Source organism: Podarcis bocagei (genome assembly GCF_964188305.1).
Source record: "Podarcis bocagei genome assembly, chromosome: 13".
NCBI lineage: Eukaryota > Metazoa > Chordata > Lepidosauria > Squamata > Lacertidae > Podarcis > Podarcis bocagei.
The window spans coordinates 56,365,746-56,387,539 of NC_138138.1; the positions used below are offsets into that span (position 1 = coordinate 56,365,746).

Genomic DNA, 21,794 nt, shown 5'->3' on the forward strand with positions numbered 1-21,794 from the left:
GTTTAATGTCTGGGCAAAATATAAAGACTTACTAGAAAATAAGACCCCAAGGTGGCTATCACCAATGGAAGCCAAGGCCCAGAAAAGACTCAATATGGAGGCCAGTTGGCCGAAATATTGGGAAATTTTAGAAAAAGAAGGAGATACTTGGAAGCTGCAGAGTTTTGAGAAACTAAAGGATAAGGTGCAAAACTGGTTACATTATGCTCAGATTAGGGAGGTCTTTAGATTAGATATGAAAATAGGTTTCCAGGTGGAAAAATCAAAACTTGAAACAGAACTGTTAGAACCTAAGACTAAGATACTTTCAAAAATGTATAACTTGCTGTTGAAATGGAATACACAGGATGAAACGGTTAAATCTGCTATGATAAAATGGGCACAGGACACTGGTCATAATATTATGTTTGCTGACTGGGAAAAGTTATGGACCACCGGAATGAAGTTTTCGGCATGTAATGCCTTGAAAGAAAATATTATGAAAATGATATATAGGTGGTACATGACCCCAGTCAAGCTAGCAAAAATATATCACTTGCCCGACAATAAATGTTGGAAATGTAAAGAAACTGAAGGAACATTCTTCCACCTCTGGTGGACGTGCCCAAAGGTTAAGGTTTTCTGGGAAACGATCTATAATGAACTAAAAAAGGTATTTAGGTATACCTTCCTTAAGAAACCAGAGGCCTTCCTTCTGGGCATTGTTGGCCAAGGGGTGGCAAAGAAAGACAGAACTTTTTTTATGTATGCAACTACAGCAGCAAGAATACTTATTGCAAAACATTGGAAGACCCAAGATTTACCCACACTGGAAGAATGGCAGATGCAACTGATAGAATACATGGAACTTGCAGAGATGACCGGCAGAATCAGAGACCTGGGAGAAGAGACGATGGAAGAGGACTGGAAAAAATTTAAAGACTATTTACGAAAACACTACAAATTATATGAATGTTAGAAGGGTGTAAGTTTCTAATCTACAGGGCTGCAGTAACTTGGCTATAAGATATAAGAAAATAAGATGACAAAGATGTTTAATGTTTGAAATATAATATATAAGATGAATCATGAATTGAGACAAGGTAATAAATTGCTGTCGTTAATTTTTGAATTGAGAAAGCAGAGAAGGGAGATGTGAGGAAGTCCTAAGATGATGAAAATATGATTTGCCAACAACTGTATCCTACTTTCTTTCTTGTTTTTTCTTACTTATCTTCTATATAACTCTCTTTTTATATTTTTGTGGTGATGGAAATTTGTATGTTGGGTGTTTTTTCTTTCTGTGTTATCTAAAGAAAACCGCAATAAATATCTTATAAAAAAAAACCCAGAAGGTCGGCGGTTCGAATCCCCGCGACGGGGTGAGCTCCCGTTGCTCGGTCCCAGCTCCTGCCAACCTAGCAGTTCGAAAGCACACCAGTGCAAGTAGATAAATAGGTACCACTGTGGTGGGAAGGCAAATGGCGTTTCAATGCGCTCTGGTTTCCGTCACGGTGTCCCGTTGCACCAGAAGTGGTTTAGTCCTGCTGGCCACATGACCCAGAAAGCTGTCTGTGAACAAACACCCCCTGTCCAGGGGTCATTTAATAATAAAGAATAACAATAAATTATACCTGCTCTCCCCGGCCAGAGCCGGGCTCAGGGCGGCTAACACCAACAAAATTTCAGTAAAAGCATAATAAGAAAAAGAAGAAAATAACAATTTAAAATACAGGTTAAAAGGCAATTTAAAATGCAGTCTCATTTTAAAAGTCAAAGCCATAAGGGGAGGGAAACCTAAGGGTCAGACTGAGTCCAAACCAAAGGCCAGGCGGAACAGCTCTGTCTTGCAGGCCCTGCGGAAAGATGTCAAGTCCCGCAGGGCCCTAGTCTCTTGTGACAGAGCCAAGTCGGGGCCAGTACTGAAAAGGCCCTGGCCCTAGTTGAGACCAATCTAACCTCCTTGCGACCTGGGACCTCCAAGGTGTTGTCATTTGTGGACCTTAAGGTCTTCTGCGGGGCATACCGGGAGAGGCGATCCCGTACGTACGAGGGTCCTAGGCCGTATAGGGCTTTAAAGGTGAAAACCAGCACCTTAAGCCTGATCCTGTACTCCACCGGGAGCCAGGGCAGTTGGAAAAGCACCGGGTGAATGTGATCCCGTAGCAAGGACCCTGTAAGGAGCCTCGCTGCGGCATTCTGCACCCGCTGGAGTTTCTGGGTCAGCTTCAAGGGCAGCCCCATGTAGAGCGAGTTACAATAATCAAGCCTGGAGGTGACCGCCGCGTGGATCACTGTGGCCAGGTCAGGGCGAGGTTTAACTTTTTACCTTTTATTTTCTCTGCCCAACATGCAACTTCATTGGGATTCACGGGCTTCCTGCAATCCAGAGGGTTTGACGCGATGACCCTACAGGGTACAGATCCTGCGCAGTCCACAAGTTCTAGCCTTACCCCCCAAAAAGCAATATTCCCCCCCCCCTCCGTCTTCCTCTGTCGGAGGCTTCTGCAAACCTAGGAATAAACTAGGAGGGAGAGTTGCTGCTGTCGTTTCTGGGCCCTTTCAATTTGGGGTTCCCTTGGGGGTCACTGCGAGAGCAGGAGAACACCCACAAAACTCCCTATGAAGGGGCTGAGCACGCACAGATTTCGGTGCCACGGCCTTGCACGCTGCATGGCACCCACGGCCCTGGGGCACCCACAGCCGTGGGGCCAAGTTGGCACTCCTGCACTAATCCTAACCCTCCCCTGCAGAGTTTTTGTCCCTGCCCCACAGGGCAGGCGCCTATAGGCTCATTTCCCTTCTGCGGGATGATAACATTGTGTGAATGAATGAGGCTGTAATGAGACTGGGATGAACTCAATGGCCTTTCAGAGATATCAGTGGATCTTTAAGGTCAAAAGATTCAGGATTTGCATTGGCAGGATCTTTGCAGCTGAGAGGTGAGGGCTTGCCTTTTGTGGATCGCCAAGAAAGGTGACCTTGCCGACAAAGGTCCCTACAGTTAAAGCTCTGGTTTCCCCAGTAGGGACGTATGGAAGTGAGAGCTGGACCATCAAGAAGGCTGATCTCCAAAGAATGGATGCTTTTGGATTCTGGTGCTGGAGGAGACTCTTGAGAGTCCCATGGACTGCAAGAAGATCAAACCTCTCCATTCTGAAGGAAATCAGCCCTGAGTGCTCCCTGGAAGGACAGATTGTGAAGCTGAGGCTCCAAGACTTTGGCCACCTCATGAGAAGAGAAGACTCCTTGGAAAAGACCCTGATGTTGGGAAAGATGGAGGGCACAAGGAGAAGGGGACAACAGAGGACGAAATGGTTGGACAGTGTTCTCGAAGAGACCAGCATGAGTTTGACCAAACTGTGGGAGGCAGTGGAAGACAGGAGGGCCTGGCGTGCTCTGGTCCAGGGGGTCACGAAGAGGCGGACACGACTAAACGACTCAACAACAAGAAAGGTGACTCCCCTTGTTGCTACCTGGCCAGGTGCTCAGCCTGTGTGTGTGCAAATAAAGAAAACCCCAAAATACCACAGCTGTGATTCCTGCACTGCGCGGGGGGGTCCCTTCCAACTTTGCGATTCCGCAGTCACGAAAACTCACTCGGCACATGCTCAGAGGCAGCGCTGGAAGGTCCGATTTGCAACCCCGGTGCTGAAAATAGGCAGAGCTGTGCCCCTGAGCGTAATAAACCAAGCCCCACATTGCTGTGGGACAAGCTCCTTTTTCACCCCAGATCGCTTGGTGCAGATAACACCAGGGTAACGGGTTCGATCCTCGTACGGGGCAGCATTTCCAATTAATTACACTCACGCAATTTTTTTATTGTTTTTTTGGCGGTTTAATGTAAATTTGTACAAACAAATGAAAACTCATGCAAAAAACTGTAGAAATGACAGATGGAAAGGGGGGGAAGCGGTAGGGTGGGCGGGGCTTAAATACACGACGACGGTGGGCGTGGCTCCGAAATTAAAACCCATGCAACTCCCTCCCCCCCCCCGGAAGCAAAGATGCCTTCACATTTTAAATAGATTCTGCAGTATAGCTTTTTTTCTTCTTCTTTTGTCCATATGTTACAAATATTTACAGGAGGGGAGGCTAAGGTGGGGGGTGGGTGGGTTTGGAGATAGAGGGTGAGGGGGCTTTGGGGTGGGGAGGGGGGGAGAGAGGGACCCCGTGAGATCCAGCAGCTCAGCCCCGGACAGGCTAGATATGTACACTTGTGAAGAAGGAAGATGTACACAGGAGAAATTGGGCCAGCTTTTTTTGAGGGTGGGGTGGGGATTCAAAAGTGCATTGTGGGAGAGAGGAGGGGAGTGAGAGCAGGAAGGGGGGGGCTTCTTCAATAAGGACCCTCTGCAAGCAGGAGACACGCAGCCCCTCGGAGTTGCAAAGGGGCACCGGAGCTGAGTGAGCAGAACACTTGCTTGGCATGCAGAAGGTTCAATCCCCAACAGCACCTCCAGGAAGGGCTGGGTGGGATCCCCTCTCTGGCTTGCGGGAGAGCCGCTGTTGCTGCCAGTCCGTGCAGGCAATACTAGCTGGGCCAACGGGAAGTGCCCTCGTGGCTCGTTGGCAGAGTAGGCATGCAGAAGGACGCTGGCAGCATCTCCCGAGTGCCAGAGCCTGAAATCCCCCAGAGCTGCTGCTGCTGCTGCCGGTCAGTGTAGGCTGGATGGACCAATGGTCAGTGACTTGGAGGAGGGCCGCCACAGCAGCACCTTGCCTCGCCTGCAGAAGGTCCCGGGTCCAATCCTGGCAGCGCCAAGCAGGGCTGCCTGAAACCCTGGAGGTGATGCTGCCGGCCAGTGCATGCAGTACTGAGCCGAGTGGGTGCCCAGTGCCCTGGCTCGAGGGGAGGCAGATTCCTAGGCAGCAAGGCCTGCGCATTCGGGGCTTGGAGGAGGAGGGGGCAGCTGCCTGCCCCCCCAACCAAACCTTGGCTACTCTGCCCCTGCCCCACACGTGGGGGTAAAAGGGAGGAGGGAAGCGGGGTGAAGACTTGGCACCGATGTAAGGCGAAGCGTGGGGGGCGAAGGGGGGGAGGCACTGCAGGGCACCCTCTGCACCCACCACACTGGGGGGGGAGGGAGGGGGAGGGAGAAGGAGTTTGTCGCCCCCACTCAGCCAGTCTCTATTGCACAGTCCTGCCCCAGCTCCTTCTTCGCCTGGGCTTAAGACTCTCCTTCTCGGGCCGCCGGGCTCAGGGCGGGTGGGGGGGGGGCTAAGTGGCCAGGCCCCGCTTCTGTGAGGGCCCCTCCAGCTCCTCTCGCTGCTTGAGCTCCTTCATCCTGCAAGGAGAGACGGGGGGCAAGCGTGAGAAGCGTTCCTCCGCAGCGGGTTGGGCTAGATGACCCCTGGGGTCCCCTTCCGACTCTGCCATTCTTCCCATGCGGCTTATTCAGCTCTGGCGGCCAATTTGCTTCAGGGCCGAGTTCGAGTTCGAGTCTATAAGGCCCTTAGCAACTTGGGAAATTATGAAATACATTTCTATTATTCTATTCTTTTTTAAAAAATAATTTTTATTAAGAATTTCAGCATAACAATTTATCAAAAACATATCATCCTCATTCCCCCCGCCTATTTTCCCCCTTCCCCAAGAAAAACCCACCCTCCCATCCCAGCCCGGACTTCCCTCAGCTCCTCTCTCTGGTTTTTCAGCACATGTTATTCTCCGCATATTATTAAATTGTAAAGATCCTTAAATTATCTGTCTATATGTTACCAATAATAAATTTGTGTTTGTTTATTCAAAGCCTGCCAAGGAGTCCAGTTCACCTATAATTCTATTCTATTCGCACACTGCGAGAAGCCAAGCTACAGGGAACCAGGCACAGGGCCTTCTCGGTGGTGGCTCCCGCCCTGTGGAACGCCCTCCCACCAGATGTCAAAGAGAACAACAACTACCAGACTTTTGGAAGACATCTGAAGGCAGCCCTGTTTAGGGAAGCTTTTAATGTGTGACATTTTAATGTATTTTTAATCTTTGTTGGAAGCCGCCCAGAGTGGCTCGGGAGACCCAGCCAGATGGGCGGGGTACAAATATATTATTATTATTATTATTATTATTATTATTATTATTATTATTAGTGGGGCAGCCTCAAAGTGGCAGCAGCCTTCTCTCGCCTACTCTGCAAACAGGACGAATGTCTATTGCCACCAGATCCTGTTTGACAACACTGCATTTTGCAGCTATCTTGTATAACGCTGAAAAACATAATAATTACTACTACTGTTTTTAAAGAAGACCAGGACAGTCCACCCAAAGACTGCCTCTGCGCCCTTCCTTCGACCTTACCTGTGTCGGCAACGCCGCAGGAACCTCATAATCTTCCGAGCTGCCTGGTCTTGCTTCTTGGTTAGGAACGTTCCTCTGTTGGGGGGGGGGAGAGAAAGAGAGAGCCGTGTGTTGGGAGGGGTGCTGGGTTCAAGGGAGCAAACATGTACTCAGCAACAGCGCAAAGGGACCCAGCTGTCTCCCTGGACCCCAGGCTGAACGTGAGCCCACCGTGTGATGCAGCAGCAACAAAAGCGAAGGCGATTAACACACTCTATGGTCATATTACTGCTCTCTTCTGCCTCGGCCAGACCCCACCAGGAGTCCTGTGTCCAGTTCTGGGCACCCCAGTTGAAGAAAGAGATTGACAAAGGTGGAGCAGGCGACCGAGATGATCAAGGGTCTGGAAACCAAGCCTGATGAGGTGGGTATGACTTGAGAGGAGATATGGTAGCCCTCTTCAAATATCTAAAGGGCTTTCCCATGGAAGAGGGAGCGAGAAATGAAATCAAAGGCGATTCTGGCGAAGCATTAGTGAAACTTTCCTTTCCCCGTATGAACTGACCCATCGGATCCTGCAATCATCCCCCGATACCTTTCTTTGTCTGTCCCCTTCGCGAGAGGTCCAGAGGGTGGGAACACAAGAACGGGGCCTTTTCTGTGGTGGCTCTCCATTTGTGGGACGGACAGCCTCCCCAGGGAGGCCTGCCTAGCGCCTTCCTTACATATCTTTAGGTGGCACAAATGGGCCCTCGTATTTACGGGACGGCCTCTCCTGGTCTGCCCCGCAAAGGACCTTAAGGTCCATGAGTAATCATAGTTTAGAGCAGTGTTTCCCAACCGGTGTTCCGCGGCACACGAGTGTGCCGTGAGACATCGGCTGGTGTGCCGCGAGATGCCTGGAGGGAGGCGGGCGAGTCGGGCGGCGAGAGGCGGGGCGGCGGCGGCGAGGAGAGGCCGCGCCTCCTGCTGCTGCCTGGCGCTCCTCCTCGCAGCCGGCAGCGCTGCCTGGGCGCCTCCGCGCGACTCTGCCTCGCTGGGTTTGGTCTCCCAGCAGAGACGGGTCACACGCGCACCTCCCTCCCTCCCTCAGCCTGCGCGGAGGGAGAGCCAGAGAGAAGGCATGGGACCGGAGGGGAAATCCTCTCCGAGGAGGATTGAGCGCAGCTGAGAGAAGCCTTTCGAGGAGCTGCCGTGTCCCCTGGAAACCCCCTTCCCAGCTCTGCCTGCCTGCCTGCCCAAAGCTTGGAGGTTCCCCGGCAAGGGGGAGGGGAAAAACTTTCACTTTTGTGCGTCCCTCCCGGCGTGACGCTGCGCGCTGACGTCACGGGGCGGGGCTTTAATGGTGGTGTGCCGCGAGATTTTTTTTCAGTAAACAGGTGTGCCGTTGCCCAAAAACGTTTGGGAAACACTGGTTTAGAGGGCCCTAAGGAAGTCAGATTAACCTCCACCAGGGCCAGGGCCTTCTCAGTGGTGGCTCCAACCTGGTGGAACGCTCTGTCCCAGGAGACCAGGGCCCTGCAGATTTAACCTTCTTCCGTCAGGCCTGTAAGACAGAGCTATTCCGCCTGGCTTTTAATTTGAATTCAGCCTGATCTCTTATTTCCCTTCCATCCCTCCCCCTCCCCTTTTTATGAAGATTCCCCGCTCTGAGACCCCACAGCTAATTCTCCCCTGGTCTCCTCACTGGCCCAAATAGGACTAATTTAGCCAGCCAGCCCTGGCGATAATCTAATGTTTATTGGATGGATTTCCCCCCTAAATTGATTTTTGAATTCTGAATTCATTGTTATTTTATGCTGGTTTTTTTTGTTGCATCAATTAAGTGTTTTAAATTTGTTGTTAGCCACCCTGAGCCCGGTTTTCTGAACCGGGAAGGGCGGGGTATAAATAAATTATTATTATTATTATTATTATTATTATTATTATTATTATTATTATTATTATTATACGAAACGTTTCTCTACAACCAGGCCATTGGGCAGATTAACATTCTATGGCCTTTAAAATGTGTTTGCAGGGGGCGGGGCGGGAAATATTAAGGGCAGGATACAAATTGAAAACAAACAAACAAACTACTAGCAAGATAAACAAACAAACAAACAAACATAAACAAACAAACAAACAAACAAACAAATAAAACAGAAATGTAAGACTAGGACAGATCCCCCTGCTTGGCCTTCGGTCAGCTGGCAGGAAAGGGCAGTCATGAGCCATTCATCTCCCCAGGCTCAGAGAAGGGGCAGAAGACTAGCCAAGTTTCCAGTCCCTAGAGAGCATCGGAAAAAAGGCCGCGCGGTCAAGCCCAGAGGGAAGGAGAGGAATGACCTAGTCTAAAATTACTACTCAGTCTCAGCCGGGACGGATAATATCGCACTCGGTCCTGGCAGGGAGCTGGCTGGAGAGAGGCCGGCTGCGGCAAGGATGCTGGGGCCGTGAGCGGTCAGGCGGGGGCCACGCCAGGGCTTCACCTCGGCAGGCGCTCAGGGGGGTGGGCTGCGGTGGGCCCTCCCTCCTTCCTTCCTTCCTGATGCTGGAAGACTCGGTAAGGAGGAGAGAAATTCCTTCTTCCCACAGCAGCGCAGGGTTCAACCGCGGAACTCTCTCCCACTGGAAGCAGCCAGGGCCGCCAAATCAAAAGCGGATGGGATATATACAAGGAGGAGGAGAGGGCTATCAGGAGCCCAGCTGCTGGAGGTGGATAGGGGCCCCCCAGCCGTAGGCAAGTGCAACCCAGCAACTGCCTCTCCTAAGGATATTTCTCAATTTGAGGCTTTTAAATGCTTTTCTACAGACTGTGATTTTTTATGCATTGTGACTCGCTGTTATTTTGACTGATTATAAGGTGCACATCGCCGCCAGAGACAGACAGGTGCCAGCAGAATAAAAAGAGTTTAGCAATTGATTATTATTGCAATTGCTAAGAGTGAGATTCTGTCCGATTATTATTTGCAGATATTCCGAGAGTTAATTTTGTTGTGGGCTATTATATTCTAATGGATTATTGTGCATTACTTTATTGGATATGCCAGCTGTTTCTTCTAAATGTATGTTTTTATGGCTTTTTGGTACAGTCATACCTCGGGTTGAAGTAGCTTTGGGATAAGTATTTTCGGGTTCCACGCTGCGGCGACCCAGAAGTAACGGAGCGCCTTACTTCCAGGTTTCGCCGCTCGCGCATGCGCAGGTGGTCAAAATGGCGTCACACGCATGCGCAGAAGCGTCAAATTGCGACCTGTGGACACAGGTTGCGTTCGCTTCTGGATGCGAATGGGGCTTCTAGAATGGATCCAGTTCGCATCCAGAGGTACCACTGTACTGTATTGGATCAGATTGCTATAAGGCGCACAGCCTTTGCTGCGTGTTTTGTTGTTTCTTCGGCTCGTAAACTGCCTTGTGCATAGTCAGTGGGTTTTTCCTGGGGGGACGCATACCCCTAAACATTTTGTGAATCTACGTTTGTCCTCATTGAGAGGCAGTATTTCAATATGAGTAGGAAAATGAGAGGACCCCCTAAACATTTTTTAAGAAATGAAAGCACTGTTCATAGTAATGCAGTAGACCAGGGGTGGGCAAACTAAGGCCCGGGGGTCGGATCCGGCCCAATCGCCTTCTAAATCCAACCCGCAAATGGTCCGGGAATCAGCGTGTTTTTACATAAGTAGAATGTGTGCTTTTATTTAAAATGCATCTCTGGGTTACTTGTGAATTCGTTCATATTTCCCCCCCAAAATATAGCGCAGCCCCCCACAAGGTCTGAGGGACAGCGGACCGGCCCCCAGCTGAAAAAATTTGGAATTTAAGACACCCCCCCCCCCAAGCGCGGGAGCCCTTTCTCATTCCTGGCAAAGCGGGAAACCCGGTTCTCTTCAGGGATTTGTCGCTACAGACGTTACACGAACAACACTGATCTTTTGAACAGAGACAGCCAGCGCGTGCGCTCTCTCCCGGATCCCCCCTCCACCACTGCCCACCTTTCTGGGGGACCCAGGCGTCCGGGCACCCACTTGATCTTCTGTTGCATGGCGGCAGAGGCCCGCCTCCCCTGCTTCAGCTTCTCGTACTCCTTGTAGCTGCGGTAGTACTGCTGGATCAGGACCGCGGCGCGGCGGCTCTGCTGGAACTTCTTCTGCTCGTAGTAGCTGCGGAATTTGCTCTGGATCAAGATGGCCGCTTGAGTCATCTTCTTATACAGAGCGTACTGACCGGAGGGAGGGAAGCAGGAAGCGATTATTCAGGGAGCCCCGTCTCCAAATTGACACCCCCAAACGCCCCAGGGAACCCAGGCCGTGCCGGATACCTCCCCACCAACCAACCACATCAGCACCTTTTCAACCATTAGAGCGGGTTGGGCTAGATGACCTTTGGGGGTCCCTTACAACTCTATGGCTCCAGGATCCATCCACATGGAATTGAGCCCACAAGGGAGTAACTTGCTTCGAGGTTTCTAATAGAGGTTGGGTGGCCACCCGTCAGGGATTCTCGCATTGCAGGGGGTTGGACTAGATGTCCTTTGGGGGTCCCTGCCGCTCAAGAAACAAGCACAAACCGCTCTGCCCGTCCCCCTCCACGAACCGTGGAGAGGAGCTTCTCCCTGGGTGCTTCTCCTGGGCTTAGCAAGGCCATCCATCCCCCCAAACTGCCTGCAGCTGTCAGATGAGGTCTCGGGAGACCTGGGTTCGAATCCCCATTAGGCCATGGGGCGACCTTGGGCCAGGAACTATCTCTAGGCCTAGCCCACCCCGCAGGGTTGTTGTGTGGATTAAATGAGGAGGGGGGAGGGACAAGAACCACAGGTGCCCCTTGGAGGAACGAGTGGCATATACCGTATTTTTCGCTCCATACGACGCACTTTTTTCTTCCTAAAAAGTCAGGGAAGATGACTGTGCATCTTATGGATCAAATGCGTGTCTCTGGAGCCGAATTGCCCAGGGGCAAAAATCAGATCATGCTCTCTTTTTTTGAAAGAGGGAAGTGGGTGTTGAAACGAAGCTGCTGATCGTTTGCCGATCGGGGAGAGAGGGGTAAAGACAGCAAACTTGCAAAGGGGGGAAACAGGAAGACTAAAGCAATAAGGAGAGAAATTAGAAGAAAAGGAGGAGCAAAAAACTGATCCAGCTAAGGAAAAGACACTAAGGCAAACAAGAGGGAAGGGAGTGTTGAAAGGAAACAGCTGATCGGTGGGATTGGAAGAGAGATAAGGGGGGAGGTAAAAGCCCATGGATCTTCAGGATTTTTTGCATTGGGTCACCCCAAATTCACCATCAGATCACATAGCATGTCCATGGCTACAGCCTGCAGCAAAAAAACCACGCACCCAATGGTGTGTTTTTGCAATGGCGCAAAGACGTGGTTACAAAGCACGGATCCACATGGATCTTCAAGATTTTTGCATTGGGTCACCCCAAATTCACCATCAGATCACATGAACCACAGCATGAACCACAAAAATCGTACATCCACTGTTTCGTTCAGAATATTTCTTTTCTTGTTTTCCTCCTCTAAAAACTAGCTGCATCTTATGGTCAGGTGCGTCTTACGAAGAGAAAAATACGGTAATTGCAAGAGGTCAGTCACCTGGAAAAGGTTTCGCTGGGCTCCCCAGTGGAATCAAGGGCAGATATTCCCCTCCCCTTGAAAGCAGGGGCAAGCTCCCCCCTGCCACACACACACACACACACACACGGCCCCCTCCTCTCCTCTTTTACCTTCAGAGCAATCCAGGTTAGCTTGCAATACAGAGAGAAATAACAAGCGCAGGTTAGTTTGTGGGGCGGCGGGCTGCTAGCATGGGGTAGCCACTTCCCCCGAGGGTTAGGGAAAAAGAGCCCAGCGGTGGGTCAGGCTAGATGACCCCTGGGGCCCCTTTGGTTCTACCATTTCCCTCGGAGCAATCCCACACCTCTCCCCACCTTCTCCCTCCTGGCGGGGCCTTACCTGCTTGTACTTCCGGTAGCACCGCTGGATGACGGCGGCTGCCATCTCCTGCTGCTCCTTCAGCCGGCGACCCTGCCAGAAACCGAGGGGGCGGCGGGGGGGAGAGAGAGAAAGGCAGGCCAGGTGAGACCCCCGACACAGACCCCCTCCAAGGAGCACAAGGGAAGGCAGAGGCTGGGACAGGTAGGGTGGAAGTCCTGGAGGTCAACATTAGGGGGCGCCAGCAAGTTTTGTCACTGGGAGAGGCAGCCTGTGACAACCTCCAGGTTATGAGGAAGGAGGCAGAAGAGGAGTTCGTAAATCTCCGGGACTTAACCAACACACTTCTCTCCACCTCAATCGTTTTTTTTAATGGACTTCCTGGCTTTCCTGGTTAATTCTGTGTCCAGGGCAGCTGTCTCCCAGCTCCATCCGGTGCGCAGGCTGAGACCCTACCTGCCTGCAGACTGTCTGGCCAGAGTGGTGCATGCTCTAGTTATCTCCCGCTTGGACTACTGCTATGCGCTCTATGTGGGGCTACCTTTGAAGGTGACCCAATTCTAGCCTCATCAGGTATTGATTCTGATATAAAAATCTGGTCCCCACTACAAGAATCCAGAATTTTTAATCGGAAACTTGCTGACGAGGTTATAACGCGAAATGAATTAATGCTGGAAGAAACCAGAAACACAATCTATAGCCAGTCCTTTCTCTGATTAACATTCTCTGGTCTTTTAGATGTGTTTGTGGGAGAGAGAGGTTATTGGTCATTTGTGCATTTTATCTTTCATTTTAATGCTGTGAACAGCCCTGAGAGCTACGAGTGAAGGGCGGTATGCAAATTTTAAAATAATAACAATAATAATAATTATAATTATAATGCCTTGGACTATGACGGTTTGTTGCAGGCTAGAGACTTTCCAACTGTGAAATCTGAGCTGTTCTGCAAGAGCCACCAAATACTGCACTAGAGGAACGAGAGGCAGCGTGGTATAGCGGTTAGTGAGTGTCAGCCTATTATTATTATTACTACTTTTATTATATATTTAGTCATACCCTGGCGGGGACTCAAGGCGGCTTATGGATTAAAACGAGAACAGCTTAAAACATAGGAAAATAAGAATTAGAAAACAATTTAACATTCGTAGAATTAAACTACAGTATGTGTGTGTGTGTAAAGTCTATTAAAACCATACAAATAATTGCAATAAAGAAAGCCCTATGGTCTGGGTTCGAATCCCAATCAGCCACAAAGCTCGCAGTCTCCATCTCTCAGCCTAGCCCGCCTTGGGGGTTGTTGTGAAGAAGAAATGCGTAGGAGGCGAATCACGTACCCGCTCGCCCCAGTGCCCGGTCTCCAAGAGGGGTAGCTAGATGCTTGTTGGGGTGGGCAGGGAAACTGACCGGCAAACCCAGAAGGAAGCAGGTCCCCGTCTGCCAAAGCGCCTCCCTGGACAAGACCTACCTTGTATTTGCGGAAGGCGGTCTGGATGATTTTGGCCGCCTCGTAGAGCTCCCGCTGCTCGTGGTCCGACAAGGTCAGCAAAGCGAAGTCGCTCTCCATCTTCCCGTTGGCGGAGGCGTTGAGGAACTCGGCCCAGCTGGCCGCCGTGGGGGGCGGGGGGAGGCGGTCAAAGGACAGCTCCCCCAGCGGGGAGGGCAGGGGGCTCAGGCAGGAGTGGCCGGAGGGGGAGGACGCCAGGGACCTGGAAGAGAAATGGGGGGGGGGGAAGGGTGAGCAAGGAGCTGATATCGAAGAAGGCAGAATCGGGACTCCAGAAGACCTGAATGGACTGGAGAGCTGGGCCAAAACGAACGAAATGAACCCCAGAAGAACCAGGGGGCACATATACAGGGTGGGGGACACTTGGCTCAGCACCAGCCCATGCGAAAAGGATCTGGGGGTCTGAACGTGAGCCAATAGTGTGATGCAGCAGCAAAAAAGGTGAGTGCTGTTCTAGGCTGCATCAGAAAGTGAGTGTCCCAATCGAGGGAAGTAATACTTCTGCTCTATTCCTTAGGAAGCAGGTGGCGCTGTGGGTTAAACCACAGAGTCTAGGGCTTGCTGATCGGAAGGTCGGTGGTTCAAATCCCCGCAATGACGGGGTGAGCTCCCGTTGCTCGGTCCCTGCTCCTGCCAACCTAGCAGTTCAAAAGCACGTCAAAGTGCAAGTAGATAAATAGGTTCCGCTCTGGCGGGAAGGTAAACAGCGTTTCCGTGCGCTGCTCTGGCTCGCCAGAAGCGGCTTAGTCCTGCTGGCCACATGACCCGGAAGCTGGACGCCGGCTCCCTCAGCCAGTAAGGCGAGATGAGCGCCGCAACCTGAGTTGGCCACGACTGGACCTAATGGTCAGGGGTCCCTTTACCTATTCGGCCTTAGTCAGACCACATTTGGAATACTGTGTCCAATTGTGGGCGCCACAATTTATGAAGGATGTTGACAAGCTGGAAGGTGCGCAGAGGTGGGCGACCAAAATGATCAAGGGTCTGGAAGCCTGATGAGGAACGGCTGAAGGAGGTGGTTATGTTTAGCCAGGAAAAGAGGAGACTGAGAGGAGATATGAGAGCCATCTTCACTTATCTCAAGGCCTGTCGTATGGAAAAGGGAGCAAGCTTGTTTTCTGCTGCTCAGGAGGGAAGGATTTGAACTCATGGCTTCAAATGGCAAAAGCAAGGAGATTCTGTAGCCTCCAACTTTCCTCAGATGAAAATAGGGACTTTCTGTTCTACACCAGCATCATTGCTAGTTAGTTGTATTTATTGATTTAGGGGTTCTCTTTTTCAAAATGCAATACAGCACAGTGGCACCTCGGTTTAAGAACAGCTGTTTACAAATTATTCGGTTTATGAACTCTGCAAAACCAGAAGCAGTGTCCCGGTTTGCAAACTTTACCTCAGTCTAAGAACAGAATCTGAACGGTGGAAGGGCACCGGCGGCGGGAGGCCTCATTAGGGAAAGTGCGCCTCGGTTTAGGAATGGTTTCGGTTTAAGAACGGACTTCTGGACTAAGTTCATAAACCGAGGTACCACTGTACATAAATTCAAAGATGTTTAAAATACAGTGGATGCTCAGGTTGCGAACGTGATCCGTGCGGGATGCACATTCGCAACCCGCATCTGCGCACGTGTGGGTTGCGATTTGGTGCTTCTGCGCATGCGCAAAGTGCGATTTATCGCTTCTGTGCATGCGCAACTGCCGAAACTCGGAAGTCACCCGTTCCGGTATGTCTGGGTTTCAGCAGTCTGCAACCCGGAAAGACGCAACCTGAAGTGGCTGTAACCTGAGGTATGACTGTACTGCCGTTTTGTGTGTTTCCTCTAATGAACGTTGCACTTGCCCAGAAGGAAATGCTTAGCAGTGATGTACAGAATTGAATGAGGAAAGTTGGAGGGCATGAGAGCTAAATGCTAGGAAGGACTTTCTGACGGTAAAAGCTGTTTGACAGGGGAACGGACTCCTTTGGAAGGACGCAGTGGGCTCTCCTTCGCTGGAGGTTTTTAAACGGAACTTGGCTGCCCATTGGTCAGGGATTCTTCAGCTGCAATCCCTGCACTGCAGGGGGTTGGACTAGAGAACTTCTGGGGGCCCCTCTCCACTCCACAATTCACTGATTCTTTGACTTCTCACCTGAAGGTGGGGGTCTGCAATGCTGGGAGAGGAGAAGCCCGCCCTGCCCACCTGCCTAGGAGGAAGGGAGATGCTTACCTTCGCTGGGAGAAGTTGGGCAGCTGGTCCACATTCTCCAGGTAACTGGCCAGCCAGCTCATGGTCTCGTTCAGCCCCAGGTTCCCCGGGCGCTCTCGGAGAGGCGCCTCGGAGGAGCTGAAGTCCTCCTGCTTGATGCGCTCGGGTGTCGCCTCGATGATCTGCTTGGCCAAAGTGATCATGTCCACCTGGCCGGGGGCCGGAGAAGAGAAAGAGGCCGTTGGTGCCAGGGTCCCCTTTGTGGTACATTTACTGCATCCCTATCCCATGATTTTCTCCAAGCAGCTCAAAGCGGCATGAGAATTATTTTCCCCTTCTTAATTTCACCCCCCCCCACAGCAACCCTGCGAGGATCGTATTCCTGCACTGCCGGGGGTTGGTCTAGATGACTTTGGGGGTCCCTCCCAATTCTAGGTTAGCCTGAGAGAGGCAGTGTACCGCACCCAGTGAGATTCACGGCCACCGAGTTGTGTAGGGGGAGATTCGAACCCTGGTCTCTCCCTAGTCCTCAGTGAATCCCCGCAACAACCCTGCGAGGTCAGCCGAGAGAGGCAGGGGTTGGCCCCCGAGGTCACCCCAGTGAGCTTCGTGGCAGAGGGTTTGAACCCAGCTCCTAGCCCGACGCTAACCACTACACCACCACTGCCTCTCTGACGAGAAGAGACAAGGACCCTGGACCCTGAACAGTTGACTGTTCAATGGCGGAACGGATGACCACAGAAGGAGGCAGACCCTTCTTCACGGGTTTTTTTAAAGCAGGATGGCCATCTGCTAGGAATCATTTGGCTGCAATTCCTGTATCGCAGGCGGGTTGGACTGGATGACCTTTGGAGGTCCCTTCCAACCCGACAATGCTATGATTTCAGGACCACAGAAGGCGGTGGACTCCAAATAACCATCGTACTAATAAACAGAAGGTTGGGGTTTTTGGGGTTGGACTGGATGACCTTTGGGGAACCCCCTTCCTGCTCTACGGTCTTAAGGTGTGCACCTGCAGGACGTCCGTGGCCGGCAGGTACTCCTCGTTCTCGGCGTTCTCGCCATAGCCCAGCAGCTCCGGCTCCAGGTCTGGTTCGGGGGCTCCTGCATGGGCCCCCACCTCGTCGTAGTCCATGAAGAAGGGGGCGGCGTGGGGCAGGGCGTGGGCCGGGCTGGGGCTCTCCCGCAGGTACCAGCCGGCGATGCTCTCGGGGACCGGGGCCTGGCAGACGTCCATGGCGCCCTCCGCTTCGGGGCTGTAGGCGGGGGATTCCCGCAGCGCCGATCCGCTGGAGTAGGCCGAGGTGATGGAGACGGAGCCCTCGGAGAGCTCGGAGGGGGACGAGACCCCGCTGGCGGTGCTCAGCCCTGCGGAAGGAAGGGGGGGCGTGAGGGAAGGGTCTTGCCATCTTGGCTCCCAGGCCCCACAGAGAGGGAGAGGGCGGCTCTTGGGTTCGAATCCTGCCTGCTGGGTTCCCCACGGAGGCAACTGCCTGGCTACTGTGGGAACACAGAGGACCACGTGGTACATTGGGTCTGATCCACAGACGGGAGTCTCAATCTGAATTGGGCCTGCCATTTCCCCAACTTTCTGCTCTTCCTCTTTCTGACCACCGGTCTTGCTAGCTAGGGATGATGGGAATTACAGTCCAAAAACAGCTGGAGCCCCAAGTTTGGGAAACACTAAAAGTAAAGGGACCCCTGACCGTTTGGTCCAGTTGCGGCCGACTCTGGGGTTGCGGCGCTCATCTCGCTTTAATGGCCGAGGGAGCCAGCGTACAGCTTCTGGGTCATGTGGCCAGCATGACAAAGCCGCTTCTGGCGAACCAGAGCAGTGCACGGAAACGCTGTTCACCTTCCCGCCAGAGCAGTACCTATTTATCTACTTGCACTTTGGTGTGCTTTTGAACTGCTAGGTTGGCAGGAGCTGGGACCGAGCAACGGGAGCTCACCCTGTCATGGGGATTCAAACCGCCGACCTTCCAATTGGCAAGCCCTAGGCTCCTTGGTTTAACCCACAGCGCCACCCGCATCCCACCTTGGGAAACACTACTCTAAACCGAAAAGCCCCCTAAGGTGGCAGAAGCCTTTTTTCAGCCCAGGCGGATGCCACTGAACATGAAATGTAGTTTTTTCCTAGAAAAACGGGGCAGCTGGCTCCTGCGCCTACCTGTGTCTGGACTGGCCGAGAGCGGGGAGGGGATGTGCAGGGCTTCTGCCGGCCTGCGTGGGCAGCCGCCGGCCTTCGCGGGACCCCCGGAGACATCCAGGAGCGGCTCCGTGGCCGGCTGTGGTTCCAGGCGCTCCTCCTGGCGCTGCAGTTCCTCCAAGCACGTGGCCAGCTTGACGTGGCCCCGGGAGCGAGCCACGGTCAGCGGGAGGCGGCCTAAGGAGTCAGGGATGGCGAGGGCGTTGCTGTTCCACCGGTAGAGGAGCTGGGCGGCTTCTAGGTGGCCCAGGGCGCATGCCCACATCTAGCGGAAGAGAAGTGGGGGGAAACACGGGGTGGAATTAAGAGGGTGAGTGCGGGTGCAACTTGCATGCATGGGGTGGCACCCAAGAGGGCAGGGGCACAGATGAAGATGATGATGGACTTTTCGGAGCTAGCCGACCTGACTGGAAGAATCCGCGAAAGAAGAGGAGTTTCAAGAGGACTGGAGGAAATTTAAGGACTATTTGAATAAATGTTGTAATATAAAAAATTAGAAATTACTAGGCCTACGATTAAACGAAGTTATAATTAAATAAATGGGATTTAGAATATTAAGAAAAGTAAATATGATGGACTATAATTGGAAATTGTTCTAGTTCAATAATGATATTGGAAAGCTGTTACTTTCAACTACAAGGAAACTCAGAAGGGAGGGACTAGAGGAAGTCAACCAAGATGTTTAAAAGGTTGGATTTGTAAAGAATTAAGTTTGTTGTTATTGTTTGTCTGTTTATTGTTCCTTTTTTTCCTCTTTCGTTCATTGATGTATTTTTCTTTTTTCTGTTTTTGTGTGTCATTCTGCTTCGTGGTTTTTGTTATTATTGTGGGAAATCTAATAATTTTTTTATAAAAATAAAAAAGAGGGCAGGGGCACAGGGCAGCAGACGCCCCACGAAGCAGAGCTGTCGTTGGTTTCAAAAAGCAAGTTCCCGTCCCTCTTGGAGTCATGCACACGGGGCAAGAACTGGGCAGCGGTTCTTAGCGGGAGCAGGGAGTTAGTCCTTGCTGCCCCGGCCCAAATCCATAGCTGTCAACTTTTCCCTTTTCTCGCGAGGAATCCTATTCGGAATAAGGGAATTTCCCTTTAAAAAAAGGGAAACGTTGACAGCTATGCCAAATCAAGACCCACCTGTGAGCAGATTGCTTACAGGTGTAGCCTCGGCATGGGCAAATTTCGTTATAAATTTGGAACTCATTTACGCAAAGCACAGCAGGTTGAAAACTGTAATTGTAAGCAATTGTTATAGTGATATACTATACCAGGGATGTCTAGTTTCCAAGAGACTCGGATCTACTCCCACTATAAAAAAACTGCGCAGATCACTGGCAGTGATCTACCCGTTGGATTACCCAAAATTGTTGAGCTTTTTAGGGGGGCATCGATCAGGGATCGACCAGGGACACCCCGCGATCCACCGATTGGACACCCCTGTACTATCTATTCTCTTTCTTTTTATCCTTTTTCATTAAAAAAACCACACACTTTTAGCATGTTATATTTAAATGATAACTAAAGCTGCTACCGTATTTTTCGCTCTATAAGACGCACCAGACCGCAAGATGCACCTAGTTTTTGGAGGAGGAACACAAGAAAAAAAATATTCTGAATCTCAGAAGCCAGAACAGCAAGAGGGATCGCTGCGCAGCGAAAGCAGCAATCCCTCTTGCCGTTCTGGCTTCTGGGATAGCTGCACAGCCTGCATTCACCCCATAAGATGCAAACAGATTTCCCCTTACTTTTTAGGAGGGAAAAAGTGAGTCTTTTAGAGCAAAAAATACGGTATTTCACTAAAAAAAACCCCACCCCTTTTTGTGTGTTGTATTTTAATGATGATGATGATAATGATAATACGCTGTTATTTCACTTTTTAAAAAACCCCACCTTTTACGTGTTGTATTTCAATGGTAATAATAAAAAACACGCTCTTGTGGGCCCCAAACTACACCTGCACCCCCCGCGCTCCAGCCACAGGAAGGCTGGAGGGAGATGGCGTGGGAGGAAAGGTCTTAAGTGAGATTTCGCATCTGCTTCACAGCGGGTTGGGCTAGATGACCTTTGGGGGTCCCTTCCAACATTTTGATTCCACGAGAAGTGGGATTGCAGAGACGCTGTTTTCTAGGGTGAGTGGGTGTCTTCAAGTTCATGCTGCCTGAGCCCCCCCCCACCCCGCTCTCAAGGGTCAACTCACCAGAGGGGTGCAGGAGAAGTGGTCCACGTTGAGGGGGTCGACTTCCTGCTCCAGGTCAAGGCTCTGGGCGTTGAGGTTCCTGAGGGGAAGGAATCAGGTCAGGCTCAGGGAGGGAGCGGGGAGGGGGGGGGGTCAGGCCAGCAACAGCCTCGCCTCCAGTCCCCCCCCGCGAACTGCACTGGCAAAGGAAGTGCTTCTGCACGCAACACGCAATTGGCACGTGGAACTCACTGCCACAGGAAAGCCACGAGCACAGCTGGCTCTCCAAAAAAGCAGAGGGAAGAATCTAGGCTACTTTTTCAACACCCTGATCTGAGCATAGGACTGGGTTGCTGTTGTCTGCTAATAATGTAAGGAAGCAACTTACACATAATAATAATAATAATAATAATAATAATAATAATAATAATAATAATAGTACCCTGCCCATCTGAATGATGGAAGGGATGGAGCGACTCGAGGGCATCCAGTGAAGCTGAGAGTTAGGGGATTAAAGGCAGGCCAAAGGAAGGACTTATTTGTGCAGTGTGCAGTCCAACTGTGGAACTCCTTGCTGCAGGAGAATTGGACAAACCCATGGAGGAGGACTATTGAAGGCAACCAGCCACAATCCTCAGCCTCCACAGTTGGAGGAAGCAAACGCTCCTGAATTCAGGTTGCTGGTCTCTGGTTGGCCTGCTGCCCTCAACCGCCTCATTTCAACACACTAATCCCAGTCCCACACTCTAACCACTGCGCCACGCTGCCATCAAACTGGTGGCCCTGCCAGGGGTTGAAACTCACAGACTTTCTGGGAAGCTGGGAGTAAAAAGAAAGCAGCTAAAAACAGTGTTCGAAGTGCTCAGTTGCCGGGAAGCGGCACCACTCTCACGGGGGCCGGGGGGACTCACCGCCACTTGATGAGGGTCTCGATGAGGCGGGTGTACCCTTGGGCGGCGGCCAGGTGGAGGAGGGTCATCCCCCGGAAGCTGACGTGGTGGACGAGGGTCTCCGAGCGCAGCCAGCAGGACTGAGACATCATCTTCTCGCACAGGGCCACGATCCGGTCTTCGAAGGAGTCCAAGGCTGCCTGGGTGGGGAGGGAGGAGGCCGGTCAAGAGGCTGGGGCATCGGCAAGAACTGGGGTGCCGTTCTCTGCCGCCCCCCAGAACCAAGCAGCTGTTTCGGACTACAAATCCCATCGGCACAGCTGGACCTTTATTTTTAAAATTCTTTATTGATTAAAAGTTTACACATCTATACAAACCTTATATGCTATCTCTTTACCTATGAGGGAAAAGAAAATTACGTAGATGATAGGAAATTTCTAAACCAGAGGCCTTTCTTCTTGGAATAACAAGTTTGGAATTGCCCAAGAAAGAGGTTAAATTATTTTTGTACGCCACAACTGCTGCTTGTATTTTGTTAGCTAAAAAGTGGAAAACCCAAGAATTACCAACAACAGAAGAATGGCAGATGAAGAAGATGGATTTTTCGGAGCTAGTTGACCTGACCAGAAGAGTCCGCGACCAGAAGGAGGAGTATCAGGAAGAATGGA

At 51.3% G+C, this 21,794-nt stretch overlaps 1 protein-coding gene across 9 annotated transcripts in view; it reads right to left on the minus strand.

Moving 5' to 3' along the window:
* Positions 1 to 4,107: 4,107 nt before the first annotated feature.
* Positions 4,108 to 21,794, minus strand: part of CAMTA2 (calmodulin binding transcription activator 2) — a 59,084-nt gene continuing 41,397 nt past the window's right edge. For 4 of the 9 annotated variants that reach the window (XM_081167686.1, XM_081167687.1, XM_081167685.1 and 1 more), the window contains exons 13-24: positions 21,148 to 21,326; positions 20,258 to 20,336; positions 18,027 to 18,330; positions 16,869 to 17,224; positions 15,878 to 16,065; positions 13,635 to 13,875; positions 12,191 to 12,262; positions 11,962 to 11,982; positions 10,228 to 10,454; positions 6,275 to 6,349; positions 4,378 to 5,267; positions 4,108 to 4,332 (exon numbers count right to left, since the gene is read on the minus strand). In XM_081167686.1, coding sequence (XP_081023812.1) covers positions 5,201 to 5,267; positions 6,275 to 6,349; positions 10,228 to 10,454; positions 11,962 to 11,982; positions 12,191 to 12,262; positions 13,635 to 13,875; positions 15,878 to 16,065; positions 16,869 to 17,224; positions 18,027 to 18,330; positions 20,258 to 20,336; positions 21,148 to 21,326 — 1,809 coding nt within the window. In that variant the 3' untranslated portion in view covers positions 4,108 to 4,332; positions 4,378 to 5,200. The remainder of the gene's footprint in view (positions 4,333 to 4,377; positions 5,268 to 6,274; positions 6,350 to 10,227; positions 10,455 to 11,961; positions 11,983 to 12,190; positions 12,263 to 13,634; positions 13,876 to 15,877; positions 16,066 to 16,868; positions 17,225 to 18,026; positions 18,331 to 20,257; positions 20,337 to 21,147; positions 21,327 to 21,794) is intronic. The other 5 variants (XM_081167691.1, XM_081167689.1, XM_081167693.1 and 2 more) reach the window with 5 other exon arrangements.